Raw genomic sequence first — 15,041 nt, 5'->3', positions numbered from 1 at the left:
TCTTATTCCCCCACGAGCAACCAGGCAAATACCTAATTACAATACTACATAAATGCAAATTAAGCTGTCAGTTACTGCATTAGCAGTGACTGATTCGTAGTATTCAACAAGTCATCTGATGGTATATGAGAGCCAGTGTGGTGTAGTGGTTAGAGTGCTGGACTAGGACTGGGGAGACTTGAGTTCAAATCCCCATTCAGCCATAAGACTTGCTGGGTGACTCTGGGCCAGTCACTTCTCTCTCAGCCTAACCTACTTCACGGGGTTGTTGTGAGGAGAAACCTAAGCATGTAGTACACTGCTCTGGGCTCCTTGGAGGAATAACAGGATATACAATGTAATAAATAAATAAATAGATAGATAGATAGATATAGATCAGTGTTTCTCAAACTTTTTGGAGTCAAGGACCGCTAAATTCTTCGTGCAGAGTTTCAAGGACCGCTACATTCTTCATGCGCAGTTTCCCGGACCAGCAGTTAGTAAAGGGGTTTCAAGTCTGTCTATCTGTCTGTCTGTCTGTCTATCTATCAGACTTCTATACTGCCCAAAACTTGCATCTCTGGGCAGTTTAGAATGAAAATAATATAAGCATTAAAATAATTAAATTTGGAATCTTTTGCAAACATTGAATATTAGGGGTTCTTAACCTTGGGTCCCTCAGTTAAACTCCCATAACCCCCAACAACAATGGCATTTGGCCATTATGGCTCGGGATTATGGGAGTAGAAGTCCACCAACGTCTGGGTACCCAAGGTTGAGAACTCCTGAATCTAAAAGCCTGGGTGAACAAATTTGTCTCCAGTATGTCTGGAGTGGAGGTGCTTGTGATTACTCCATGGAGAGGGGATGCTGGGCCATTGGAAAAATTCAAAAGCTACATGGGGCCAATGAAAACAACATACAAGCAAGCCCTACTGATGCAAGAGGGAAACAGTGTTCCCTCTCAAGGCGCCTCGACCACAACAGGCAGCTGGGTTTCAATCAACCAACCTTTGGCTGCAAACAATGAGCATGCAAGAACCAGCAGCCCTTCAAGTGGCGCCCACTGCCATACTTTTTCCTCCATGCCCCCGCATCGCATACAGTTTGAAGCTGTAAAGATAGGGAATAAGATAGCTATAGGAAGATCTCAGCAGCACGTGGAGGCAAGGCACAAGAAGGGTCCCATGCCTCCGTGATACTCTTCCTCTTCCGTGCCATGTGCAAAATTGAGGAAGTGTGCCCCTTGATTTCAGGGGGGGGGGGTTTGACTCCCAGTCAGGGACCGGCACTCAACCCTTCGGGGACCGGCAGCGGTCCAGGGACCGGTGGTTGAGAAACACTGATATAGATAAAATGATCCAGAACAGAGTTCATGGCAGATGGAATGCTTTCCTGACTTACACACCCCTAGCCCTAATCTTATCTTTCTAATATATCATGAAGCTAATAGTCCTTGTATCTTTTTATTCTTTCAGTACTTCTCTTAACTTCATGTTGGTTCTAACAAGATAGTGTACTAACAAAAGCAGCTTAGACATTTTCCAACACTAGCTTTTGCTTTAAAGTTCACATTTGAGGTACAGCTACATACTTTCCTGATGTACAGCAAGGTTATAAGCAGTGTATTTACTATGCTACTACTCTGAAATGGGATGCTAAAAGACATTGCAAATGTTGCAAGAGACAGTCTATTATTGCACCTTTTAACTTGTGTAAACACTGCAAGTAAACTGCTTCTTTAACTTATGTAAGCATTGCAAGTAAACTGTGTGTAAGCTCATGGAAATGAGCTTACACACAAAGGTTTATGCTCGTGTTTATGCAGCAAAGAATTCTAGGAAATGTAGTTATATGAACGGATTATGGATCTCTTAACAGAGAAAGTTCAGCACCATCAGATGCTTGAGGAAAATCAAGATAGGCAAGTCTGCAATGCAAAGAAAATAGCCTTAATTAGAATTTGGTAACTCCTGCCCATGCTGAAAAACCATACTGACACTATTGAGTTGTTTATGTATTTTAAGCAAAAAACCATGCATGTGCCAACAAAAAAACCCCCCCAAAAAAACCCCACCAGACAAAAACCATGCACGCACTAAACACAAACAAAAAACTCCACCCACACACCCCAAAGCTAAGTTGATAATTTCAGTTAGCCACAAGGTGGCAGAAACTTCAAAGTTTAATCTCCAAATTCTTACCGCATCTCTCAAATTGCATACAATGTGAAAGCACAGGACAGAGATCTTTGGTGGGAAAAGGAGATGCAAGTTGTTCACAAGCTATCTCTCACAGCACAGGTGTCTCAAAGTTAGTCAGTATTCTCACTAGCTCAGTTATGCAAGGACTACTCTGTATAGAGTTTACTAGAAGCTTCGTGGAAGATCAAGGCAGCATTTGAACTTTGTGACAATGTGAAAAAAGCTATATACCCGTTATACTTGCCAGTTGAATGTTAGTAGTTTTTTTAGTTTATTATTTATTCATACATTCATTCAATTTATATACCACTCTTCAAACATAATAAAAAAATTAAAATTAAAAAACCATTAAAACGATCATATTAAGTCAGGCTAAAAATATGGATCTTTAAGGCTCTCCTGAAGGCCTCCAAGGAACATAATCCTCATATCCATTGTTAACTCATTCCATAACCCAGGGCCACTGAGATGGCCCGATTCTAGGTCGCCACTAGATGAACTGGTGGCAACTGAAGATGGACCCCTCCTGATGATCTTAATGAGCAATAGGGTCCTGTAAAGAAAGGGGCTCTCTCAGGTAACCTGGACCTAAGCCATTCAGGGTTTTAAAAAAGGTAATAACTAGTACTTTGTACTTTGCCTGAAAACATATTGGCAGCTAGTGCAACTGTTTAAGAACAGGCATAATGTTGTTTCTCCGGGATACTCCAGAGACTAATGTGGCTGCCGCATTTTGACATACAAGGGCATTCCTACATAGAGTGCATAGCAGTAGTCCAACCTGGAGGTTACTAGCTGGTGTATCACTGTTATGCATTTAAGGGGCTACTGCCATGGAGTTTAAACTCCATCCCCAGGAGTATGTATGTATGTATGTTGTATGTATGTATGTTTGTAACTTATTTTTTATACCGCCCGAAACCTACGCTTCTGGGCAGTTTACAACAAAATAAAATCAGAAAGTAAAATATTAGTTAAAACAAAAACAAAAAGTTTAAAACATTACAACAACCTAAAATTTTTAAAACAATGTTTTTAAACAGCATTAAAACCATTAAAACAATCTTAAAAGCCTGGGTGACAGATGCATTTTTAAAGACTTTTAAAAACGAGCCGGGGGCAAATTCAGACAGACCTTCCCAGATGATCTCAGTGGGTGGTGGGGTTCATGACGAACAAGATGTTCTCTTAAATACCCAGGGCCCAAGCTGTTTAGGGCTTTATAGGTTACTAGTATTTTTCAGCCCGTTGAAATAACGGGCGCTAGTTGCCTTCTCCGCCCTCCCCCGCCGCCTCCTCCTGGCCAGACCTTCCGCCTTCTGCGGTGGTTTTGGGTGGGTGGGGGCCTCCATGGTGGTGCTGCCCGCCGCCGCCTTTGGCCTTCTGGGTGGACGGTGAGTTCCGCTGCCAAGAGTGCTGCCTGCCGACCCGCCGCCTCTCCTCTCCCCGCGGCCGAGCTGGACCCGCCGCCGCTGCCGCCCTCCCCGTGGCCACCTCCGGCCTCCCCTCGGCCGAGCCGACCAACATGGCCGCCTGGTGCCTGCGGCCGTTTCTCCCTCTGCCGTTCTGGGCATGCGCTCTGCGCATGCCCAGAACAGCCAAGGGAGACACGGGCGCACACCCAGGGACTTTATTATAGAGGATAACCAATACCTTTTATTTTGCCCGGAAACATATTGGCAGCCAGTGTAGCTCCTTCAATACAGGACTAATACGATCTCTCCAAAATGACCCAGAGACCAACCTGGCTGCCGCATTCTGGACCAATTGTAGTTTCTGGACTACATACAAGGGCAGCCTCACATAGAACACATTTATTTTATTTTATTTCTATACCGCCCTTCCAAAAATGGCTCAGGGCAGTTTACACAGAGAAATAATAAATAAATAAGATGGATCCCTGTCCCCAAAGGGCTCACAATCTAAAAAGAAACATATGAGACACCAGCAACAGCCACTGGAGGTACTGTGCTGGTAGTGGATAGGGCCAAATTACTCTCCCCCTGCTAAATAAAGAGAATCAACACATTAAACGGTGCCTCAAGAGATAAAGTGGCGCATTGCAGTAATCCAGTCTGGAGATTACCAGATGTACCACTGTTTTGAGGTCATTCATCTCAAGAAACAGACGCAGCTGGCGTATCAGCCGAAGCCAATAGAAGGCACTTCTGGCCACAGCCTCAACCTGGGACACCAGGGAGAGGCTTGGATCCAGAAACAACCCCAGACTGCGTACCTGTTCCTTCTGGGGAAGAATGACCGCATCCAGAACAGGCAGATCAAAATGGTCTCTTGAGTTCCAACCACACACAATGAGTACCTCCGTCTTAACTGGATTCAGTCTCAGTTTGTTATCCCTCATACAGGCCCATCACCAACTCCAGGCAGGCATATAGAGAGATTATGGTCTCTGCTGATGCTACTGACATAAAGAATAGATTTGCGTGTCATCAGCATATTGATAGCACGCTGCATCAAATCTCCTGATGATCTCTCCCAATAGTTTCCTGTAGATATTAAACAACATTGGAGACAGTATGGAGCCCTGAGGCACACCATACAAAAGTTCAGATTTTGAAGAACAGCAGTCTCCAAGGGACACCATCCGGAACCTGCCCGAGAGATATGAGTGGAACCACCGCAAAGCAGTGCCTCCTACTCCCAACCCCCTCAGAAGTTCCAGAAAAATACTATGGTAGATAGGATCAAAAGCCGCCGAGAGGTCCAAAAGGACCAACAGAGTCACACTTCCTCTGTCCATTCCCAACTGGAGATCATCCATCAGGCCGACCAAGGCAGTCTCTACCCCATAGCCTGCCCAAAAGCCAGTTTGAAATGGGTCAAGATAATCAGTTTCCTCCAAGACTGTTTGGAGCTGGGAGGCCACCACCTTCTCAGTTACCTTGCCCAGCCACACAAGGTTGGAGACAGGCCTGTAGTTGCTCAACTTTGAGGAATCCAAGGTAGGCTTCTTCAGAAGCGGTCTAATAATTGACTCCTTAAGACAAGAAGGCATCTTACCTTCCCTCAGAGACACATTTATAATCTCTGCCAGACCTTCTACAACAACCCCCCTGCCAGATAATATAAGCCATGTCAAGCAAGGGTCAAGAGAACATGTGATAGGCCGCACCATTCCAATAAGCTTGTCCACATCCTCAGGAGTCACAAACTGGAATGGATCCAACCTAATCACACAAGAGGAGTCGCTGGACACCTCCACATCAGACACTGGAGTAATTGTGGAGATGGAGTCTAAGTCGGCCCGAATACAAGAGATTTTCCCCATAAAGAATTCGTTAAACACATCACAGCGGGTAATCGATGGTTCCAGATTCTGATTCAAGGGAGGAGGGGCACTCACTAGCCCTCTCACAACCCTGAACAACTCCGCCGGATGTGAACTTGCGGATGCAATATGGGCAGAAAAGAATCGTTTCTTTGCAACACATATTGCCTGAGCATAGGTCTCCAAATGAGCTCTATGTTGCAATCTGTTGGATTCAAGCCGAGTCTTTCTCCATTTGCACTCTAGTTGTCTACCTCACCGCTTCAGCCCCCGTAGTTCTTCCATATACCAAGGGGCCAGTTTTGAAGCTGGTTGGAGAGGACGCTTAGGAGCAATAATGTCTACTCCCCTGGTAAGTTTTCTGTTCCAATTCTCCACCAGGGCATCAACAGGATCACCGGCAGAGCCAACACTAAATTCCTCCAAGGCTTCTTGAAATCTTATTGGATTCAATAACTTTTTTGGGCGGACCATCCTAATAGGTCCCTCACCCTTGAGAAGGTGGGAAGTGATTGTGAGTCCAACATTAACCAGATGGTGGTCTGTCCATGACAATGGGGAAATCACAAGATTCTCCACTCACGGAACACCACCCTGATCAGAGTCAAAGACCAAATCAAGCGTGTGACTAGCAATGTGTGTCGGCCCCGAGACCACTTGAGATAGGCCCATAGTAATCATGGCTGCTATGAACTCCTGAGCTGCCCCAGACAAACTGGTCCCAAAGTGAACACTGATACATACGGCAGTAGTCCCCCCCAACCCCCGCAAATACACAATGCAGATGAACAAAATATGGTTGTCTTACATCAAATTAATGTTCTTTAGTTCTGTCAGGACTAACTAGCAGCAACTATTCTCCAGGGTTATAGGCAGAAGCATTTCCTTTATCTGCTATCCAAAGTCTGTTAACTGGCTATCTGAAAACTCAGGCTAGCTACATGTCTGTTGTGACCAGCCATCCTTACCTCCAGAAGCGAGGCAAGCGGAGGAAGATAGGATGGATGGCGACAAGGGCCAGGAGGAGGGAAGGCAGACAGGGGACGCACGAGAATGACATCGGCAGCGTGCCTCGGGGGGGGGGGGGGATGAGGCCTGAGCAGGAAGGTGGTGAGGGAAAGGCCAGGGCAGCAGAGGTAGGAGATGGGGAATTATAGCAAATAAACAGCACATTGGCCCTATAATTGGGGGTGGGCTTTGCATAGTCTGCAGGGAAGCATGTAAGTGTTGGTCAGTGCTGAGGAGGTAGCTATAGATGAGTGTTGGGAGCCTATGGAGAGAGGCCAACACAGAGAGCACACAGCCTAGGATAGAGGAGAAACAAAGTGATGCTCAACTCCCCCCCGGTTCCCACTCTGAGGCTGAACCCAGGCTGGGTTAAGGCAGCAAAGTGTGGTGTACCTGGACAGTGGTGGCCCGTATGGGGAAATCCTGGTGGAGAGAAAGGGCCTGCACACGTCCAACAGAGGGAGTGAGGATACCGACATCAACTTGTGAGTATGACTGACCAAGCATCAGCAGCCGCTATAAACTCGGCACAGTTTGGTCAATGATTGTTTGACAGACAAGAACTGCTCATCAGATACTTGATGAGGCAGCAGTTAGCCTTCCAGTCCGAGGAATCAGTGAGGGGATGGTGGCTAGGCCCACTATGGTAGCCCTTGCAGGGGCAGTGGAAGGGCCAGGAGGAAGTGCTTCAATTTTCAGGTTAACAAAATTGACCCCCGATGATGACAGAGGCATTCCTGATGTTTGAGAAGACCGCCATCGCTGCCAGGTGGCCTGAAGTCCAATGGGCTGTGATACTGGGTCCTTATCTTACTGGCCCTGCCCAAGGGGCAGTGAGAGGCCTACCAGCAAAGGAGGTGGGGAACTATGAGAAAGTAAAGGCCACCGTATTGGATTGATACAAACTCACGGAACAAACATATCATCAAAGATTCACCTCTGGTAACCACCGTACAGTTGCTCAGAGGAGAGGCCCGGGCTTTTTGGACACTGGTAGTACTACTTCAATGCTGCAAACCTGATAGGCCCCCCAGGGCACTGAGATGAAAGGAGAGATATCCATCTCCATCAACATGCACTCCAATTTCCCGTTTGATCCTTCCGGATTTGACTTCCCATAGGAGAGCATATCCTGGAGGCGCAAAGATCTGAACGTAGGAAACTGCCATATACTGAGTCAGACCATTGGTCTATCTAGCTCAGTATTGTCTTCACAGACTGGCAGTGGCTTCTCCAAGGTTGCAGGCAGGAATCTCTCTCAGCCCTATCTTGGAGAAGCCAGGGAGGGAACTTGAAACCTTCTGCTCTTCCCAGAGCAGCTTCATCCCCTGAGGGGAATATCTTGCAGTGCTCACACATCAAGTCTCCCATTCAGATACAACCAGGGCAGACCCTGCTTAGCTATGGGGACAAGTCATGCTTGCTACCACAAGACCAGCTCTCCTCTCCTAAGGTAGCTGAAGAGCTACCTTACGATGTGTTGCTGGGCCGGGATGGCCAGGGCTTCTGGTCAATGATCTATACCGCCTCCTGCCCTCTGACAACGGAAGAGTGTGCTGTGACAGATGAGGATCCAGAAGAAGGGCCATCCACCCAAACTCAACCCATCCCAGGAACAGACCCGAGGAGGATTGGGAGGGAGATCCTGAGTTCCAACAGAATGATGAAACCCTTCAGCCCTTCTGATTCTCAGCCCAAGAATCACCCATACAACAGGAATCCAAGGGGGGGGGGGAGGAACTGAACGAGGTGTTTGAGATACTAAAGGGGGCCCTGTGGTGGGTGGTGATCCAAGGAGGGAGACAGACAAGACAATGGGTGGTGCTCCAGGGTTATAGGGCTTAATTAAGTACTGAGAGCAGCACACGATTCCCCTGGAGGGGACCACCAGGGAGGGTGAAAAATCCTAAGTATTCCACAAAGACAGTTTTTCTGGACGTCCATGAGCAAGGGAATGCATGCTTATTGTGAAACATATCCAATCTGTCAGCAAGGAAACGCCCAGTTGCCAGCCCCGGTTCCCTTGTGCCCCATAGCACCCAACTATCGACCGTTTGAACCCCTTACCCTGGATCGCTCACTGTTTTAGATACACTTTGGTCATAGTGGACTATGCCATGTGGTATCCAGAAGCTGTGCCTTTGCAGACCATGCAAACCACCATTGTCACATGGGCCCTGATGCACTTGTTTTCTCACGTGGGGCTACCCAACAAAATAATATCCAACCAAGGAACTTCATTCATGTCCTGCATGATGCAACAGCTATGTAAGAGCCTGGATATTCAGTCTAAGGTGGTGTTGATCTATCATCCTCAAACAGATGGCATGGTAGAGAGATATAACCAGACTATAAAAGTGATGCTGAGGAAGCTGGCAGGCCATCACCCAGGCCGCTGGGGCTTGTTATTGGACCCTGTCCTGTTCGCCATCCAGTCCACACCCCAAGCCTCCGCAGGTTATGCCCCTTTTGAATTGTTATACAGAGGACAGCCCCAAGGATTATTAGATGTCCTGGAGGAGGGATGGGACACCCCAATAGGGAACGAGGCTGTAAACCTAGAGACCTATATGGAGCAGCTACGGGACACAGTACAAGGGAAGCAAACACAGGCTTGAGCTAACCTTGTGAAGGCCCCAAAACAGCAGGAAGATTACTACGATTGAAAAGCCTGACGGCGGATCCTGCAACTGGGGAACAGGTTCTTGGGCAGGCCAAGGTGTTTCCTACGCAGGAAGGGTGAACCCTGGAGAGGACCCTATCCAGTTGTGAAGGTGGTAGGCCCCCAGATGTATGAAGTCCAATGTGGTGTTGGCCAGCGGGATGTCAAACGGTTGCTTATTAACCTATTTAAGAAGTGGAAAGAAAGGCAACCTGTCTAGATCTGCCTTCACCTGGGATTTATTTATTTATTTATTATTTATTTGATTTGTATACCGCCCTTCCAAAATGGCTCAGGGCGGTTTACTATTAAAACAAACCACTAAAACATTAAAGAGCTAAAACAAATTAAAAAAAAAACAATTAATTTAAAAACATTTTAAAACAATTAAACAATTACAGTGATTAAAAACCCCCAAATCAGGTTTTGAATTTTAAAATAAACCAGATATTAAAACCCCCTCATTTAGGAAGCTGAGAAAGCTTGGGTGAAAAGATGGGTTTTCAGGTGTTTTTTGAAAATTGCCAGACATGGGGAGGATCATATCTCAGCAGGGAGCGCATTCCACAATCTCAGGGCAGTGACCGATAAGGCCTGTCTCTGTGTAGTCACCAAATGAGTTGGTGGTAACTGGAGACGGACCTCCTCAGATGACCTCAATGGGTGGTGGGGCTCATAATGAAGAAGGCGCTCTCTTAGATACCAGAGAATGGTATTAGGATGTCAGAGAAGTGCCTACCAGAAGGGGAGCTTCTTTGGATAGGACAAGGGAAGGCATGAGAATGGCCCCGATACCCCAACAACCTGCTGGAGAACTGGGCAAAACCCTTTGAGGGCGTGCTGTTGCAATATGCCCCCTTATTCTCAATGTGGCCTAGGTGAGTAGAAGGAGTCCAGTACGCCACAGAAACAGAGCCAGGTATGATCATACGTGCTCAACAGAGGCCGATACCCTGGAAAAGGTGGGAGGTAATGGAAATAAAAGTGGACGGCATGCTGCAAGTTAAAGTCATAGAACCATCATGCAGTGATCAGCGCTTCCCAATAGTTCTAGTTCCAAAACTCGATGGCACCGTTTGCTTCTAAACAGACTTCTAGGAAGTCAATAAGGAGTCTAGATTTGATGCCTATCCCATGCCCCGCGCAGATGTGTTAATAAGCCAATTGGGGGAAGCACAGGTATTATCCTCCCTAGATCTCACGAAAGGGTATTGGCAAGTGCCTCTTCACGAGGAAGACAAGAAGACAACAGCTTTTGCCGCTCCTCAGCACTTGTTCCAGTTTACCATGATGCTTTTTGGACTTCATGGGGCTGCTGCCACATTCCGTCTAGTAGAAGACATCTTAGCCCACTGTCAAAAATTTACAATGGACTCCATAGACGATATTATAACATATAGCTGCACCTGGCCAGAACATCTTGAACATTTGCGGGTAGAGCTAGATGCCCTAGGCCAGGCAAGCCTATACATAAATCCTAGAAAGAATTTCATAGGTGCTTCAGAGGTAAGATCTCAGGTACCTAGTCAGTCAAGGACAGATAAAACCCTTACCCAAGGAAGTGGATGCAGTGGGTTCCGTTCCAGAGCCAAAAGCGATGAAATAATGTTGCTTTCTAGGTTTAGTCAGCTATTACAGTTGGTTTATACCAGATTATGGTTTATACCATAATCAGCCCCTTGACCAATTGCCTATGGCGGAAGGTATCAGAACAGTTGAAAAGGACCCTGACTGAATTGGAGACCTTCCAAGAAGTCAAAAAGAGGCTACATGAAGCTCCAGCCCTGCGAAGTCTTGATTTCAATGTACCTTTTGTTGTCCAAACAGAGGCCTCTGCTACTGGCTTGGGGGCAGTGTTATTGCAATACCACATAGATAAGGAGCATCCCATATTGTATCTTAGCTTCAAGCTGCAACCAGCCAAAAGAATTTACTCGGCAGTGGAAAGAGAAGCTTTGGTGGTGAAATGGGCCGTTGAAACCCTACAATATTATCGTACTAATAATCCCTTCTTCCTTGTGACCGACCACAAGCCCTCCAACGGCTTCATAAAATGCAAGACACTAATGCAAGAATCATGTGTTGCTACTTATATTTATTACCCTTTAGTTTCACAGTTGTACATTGCAAAGGTATGACCAACAGGAATGCTGACTTCTTCTCCTGCTTATACAAGAGCAGCAACCCAAGCCCCGACTCTTGAGACTTCGGGGTGGGGGGGAAGTGTCCGGAGTGAACGGCCATCCTTACCTCCAGGAGCAAGGCTGTGTGGCGTGATGAGTAACAGAGGACGGACGGTGACGAGGGGCAGGAAAACAGCCTGCCAACTGGTGGGAACTTGGCCCCAGTGACCCACTATGGCTCGTGGCAAGCAGACGCCTCAACCACAGAGCCGAGGAGGGGCAGGCGGAACGCACCCTGAGAGGGCCGAAAGGGAGGTGCATGGGAATTGTTGGTGGTGCGCCTCCCAAGGGGAGGGGGCCTGAGCAGGAAGAAGGTGGTGAGGGAAAGACCAGGACAGCAGCAGTAGGGGATGGGAATTACAGCAAATAAAAGAGGCATTGGCCCTATAATTGGAGGTGGGCTTTGCATATAAGGGGTCGGAAGCATATAAGGGGTCGGTCAGTGATGAGAAGGAGGCTGGAGTTGAGTGTCGGGAGCCTACAGAGAGCACACAGCCTGGGACAGAGGAGGAACAGAGTGACACTCAACTCCCTCCCCGCCCCCGCTCTGAGGCTGGACCCAGTGAGCTTGCCAGGCTGGCTTAAGGCAGCAAAGGGTGGTGCAGCCGGACACTACCATTCTATTACCAACTTTACCTTTTTGGGGAAAAGATTGAAAAGCAAGTTGTTGAAGTAGGCACATCAAGTTTGTAGTCCCGTGTCACTCTGGCTTTCAGCTTAAGCACAGCAGTGAGATCAATACAGTCAACTGTACTCTTTCTACAGCCTCTGATACCATTGCTCATGAAGTGATGGCAAAATGACTGAGGGTCCTTGCAAGCATCCACAGGGTTTTATCTGTACGTAGTGGGGAGGCCCCAAAGAATAGAAACAGGCTGATCACTTTATCATAAGGACATTCCCTGTGGAATCCTGAAGAGTTTTACCTTAAGGGATGGCGAGAGGCAAAAGCATGGGGAAACATTATGCAGAATTTGGTGCTATCAACCAAATGCCCCCTCTCCGCCCTCCTATCTAGGCTACTACCTAACTCACATCTTGCAGAGCTTGCTTAGTACCTGATCATAGTCAGTCGCTGTTATGTGGCTGAATAAACTAAATCTAGACAAGACCAAAATAAATGATAGCCAGCATATTTTCAGTGCTAGGGATGACTGAACTAAAGTCAGTGATATCCAGTGCCTTTGCTCATGCAAGTCTGAAGTTGGTTTTGGATTCTGTACAGAGACCACAGGTTGTCATACTGCTCAGAAGTGTATTTTACCGAGTCCACTTTGTGACTCTTGTCATCAGATCTGGCAAGCATAACTTCATTATAGACAGCAGACTATTTCAATGTCAAATGTATTTCACCAGATAGCTTAGGCCACACATAACTTTGAGAATGCCTCACGTGTGTCACTGAGATCTTCAAGCACTTTGATTTTACTTATTTGAAAAGCAACAGCACGCAGAGAGAGGCTCTCAGTGGCTATTCCAGTACTATAGAACTCCATTCCACTGGGGACCTATCAATATTTTTGAATACTAATCATGTGAACACGTGTAAAAAAGAGTGTGTGTGTATACACAAAAATATAAAATCATGCATCATCATATGTAAGTGTTTCACATCACTGGTTTCATTTCAAGTGTTGGTGACATAAAGACTGATTAGGCATTCATTTATTCAGTCTGAATGCTCAGATTATACAATTCACTAGGGCAATCCTCAGACATGTCAACTAGCAAAACCTGGGTCTTATACTAAGAAAGAAAAAAACCGGGGCTATATATGGGTATGTACACATTTTCATTCTGCAAAAGCACTTTTCCAGAGCCATGAAGTGCCAATAAAAATATCCATCACATCTAATGCAAATCTCATTTAACAAGACAAAATATCCACTTGCCCGTAGCCCATAATTTTGAATTTATACTCTTAGTATTTCAAAAATTGTTTTAAAAGGCAAAGAGAAATGGTGCAAAGCAAGTGACACATTATGCTGAGATAAATAGCAGAATCACCCTTTGTAATACAACTGTTTCCAAAGTTTTCATTATTAATGTAACAGAATATTTCCAAGCAGGTCAAATCATGGTTCAAACTTTAAAATCAAAGTAAATAAGCACTTACTGCCTGGCCTGGTCCTTATTGGCATATGTTACATTTACTACTGCAGTTTCTGTGTCAGTATTCACTAGAACAAAAAAATAGGGGGTGGGATTAAACATTTTGTTGTCCAGTAACTTCCCTTAAAAACTGAAATCATTTGAGTTTTCAGTGTTACCTTGCTCACAGTTCTCCACTGTTCCATATTGTGCTAGCAAACTGTCCAGCACCTATGAAAAAGGAACACAGGTTACATTTTAAAGCTCTAGGAGTTATATATGAAAATGTCCACACTTCAGCACTAAAAGAAACCAGTTATGTACAAATCTATTGACATGGCTTTCCTATAAACCTATTGACGTGGCTTTCTTCTGAACTTTCCTAAAGTCTCTCCATCCCATGTTCTGAATTTAAACTGCTCTCATTGGCTTCGAACTAACTAGACTCATACAGCAGACCTGCTGTTAAAAGGGAAGAGGATTACTGGTAAACAGATGCAGATAAAAAGGAAGCTAATATCTAGAGCAAGTCAATCTATGAATAGGGGAAAACCCAGTCAAAATAGTAATACACCAGCTAGGCTGGTTTTATTATCAGTTGAGCAATACTAGTTACAGATCTCTGCCACAACGCATTTTTCTCCTATAACAGAGTATTCAAATTTGCAAAAATACACCTGGCTGGCTGGCGCTCTCTCTCCCGCTCACACACACCACTTCAATCCAAAGTCAGTCCAAAATGCATTGCCAAGGCATCCTCAACAACATGGACTGCATCACAGGTAAGAGGAGGAAGAGCCCCCAAATCAGGCAAATTCTATTAGCAGATGCAGTCCACTTAGTTGCTGAGGGACCCTTGACACCACCTTTTTGGTAGGCTCAGTGGACTGCAGCACCAAGTACCGTGTGCACTAATTGTCTTATGCTGGTGTCACAGTGCATGTGAGTCTATATACTTAATGTTCTTTCCACTGAATTTGCTAAATTATTGTTAATTTATAACAATAAATTTATATTTATTTATAACAGCAATAATACTGTTGTTACTTAAACGGCAGTAGCTGTCACAGTGGGATTATATTATTGAGCTTCATTATTTTACATTTTTTAAACCAAAGCAATATGCTTTGTGCAATATTGCTTTAATTTAACAAACTGCAAATGTTGACTTTTTGCAACAAAATCTATTGTCTAGTTATCTCCGGTTTATAAAATGTGAAGTATAAATTTAATAAGAAAAAAACTTTGAGGATCAAGTTTGCACACAATGGAGCAAAGTTTCATTAAAAACCAAAACAGCAAAAGCATGCTCATTCAATGTCAGGTCAAATCATATAGGAACACTTGAAAACATTTTTACAGTGCACTCTATAAATTCAGTATCTTTGCCATTTATAAAACTGTGATTGTGAACAGTGCTTTAGAAATCTTATTTTGGGAACACCTAAGTCCCACTTTCTTTCTGCTTAGTGTATTTAGGATTCACTGTCATTAGAATAAGACAAGACTTGTAAGTCTCTGGAATGCAGCTTTTCAAGTCGGACAAATAGCATGATCATCAGCCATATTCAGGCTGAGCTTAGTAGTTAAGAAATTTATTAAAAGCCCTTTTAGGTTCAATGCCA

General features: G+C 45.3%; 1 protein-coding gene across 3 annotated transcripts in view; it reads right to left on the bottom strand.

Moving 5' to 3' along the window:
* Nucleotides 1–15,041, bottom strand: part of IGF2BP3 (insulin like growth factor 2 mRNA binding protein 3) — a 133,982-nt gene that overhangs the window by 46,964 nt on the left and 71,977 nt on the right. For all 3 annotated transcript variants that reach the window (XM_053266140.1, XM_053266141.1, XM_053266142.1), the window contains 2 exons: nucleotides 13,596–13,647; nucleotides 13,442–13,505 (listed from right to left, as the gene is read on the bottom strand). In XM_053266140.1, coding sequence (XP_053122115.1) covers nucleotides 13,442–13,505; nucleotides 13,596–13,647 — 116 coding nt within the window. The remainder of the gene's footprint in view (nucleotides 1–13,441; nucleotides 13,506–13,595; nucleotides 13,648–15,041) is intronic.

This window comes from Hemicordylus capensis, chromosome 6 (genome assembly GCF_027244095.1).
Source record: "Hemicordylus capensis ecotype Gifberg chromosome 6, rHemCap1.1.pri, whole genome shotgun sequence".
Lineage (NCBI taxonomy): Eukaryota > Metazoa > Chordata > Lepidosauria > Squamata > Cordylidae > Hemicordylus > Hemicordylus capensis.
The sequence above is the reverse complement of the archived record's forward strand: the minus strand, read 5'-3'. Positions and strand labels throughout refer to the sequence as shown.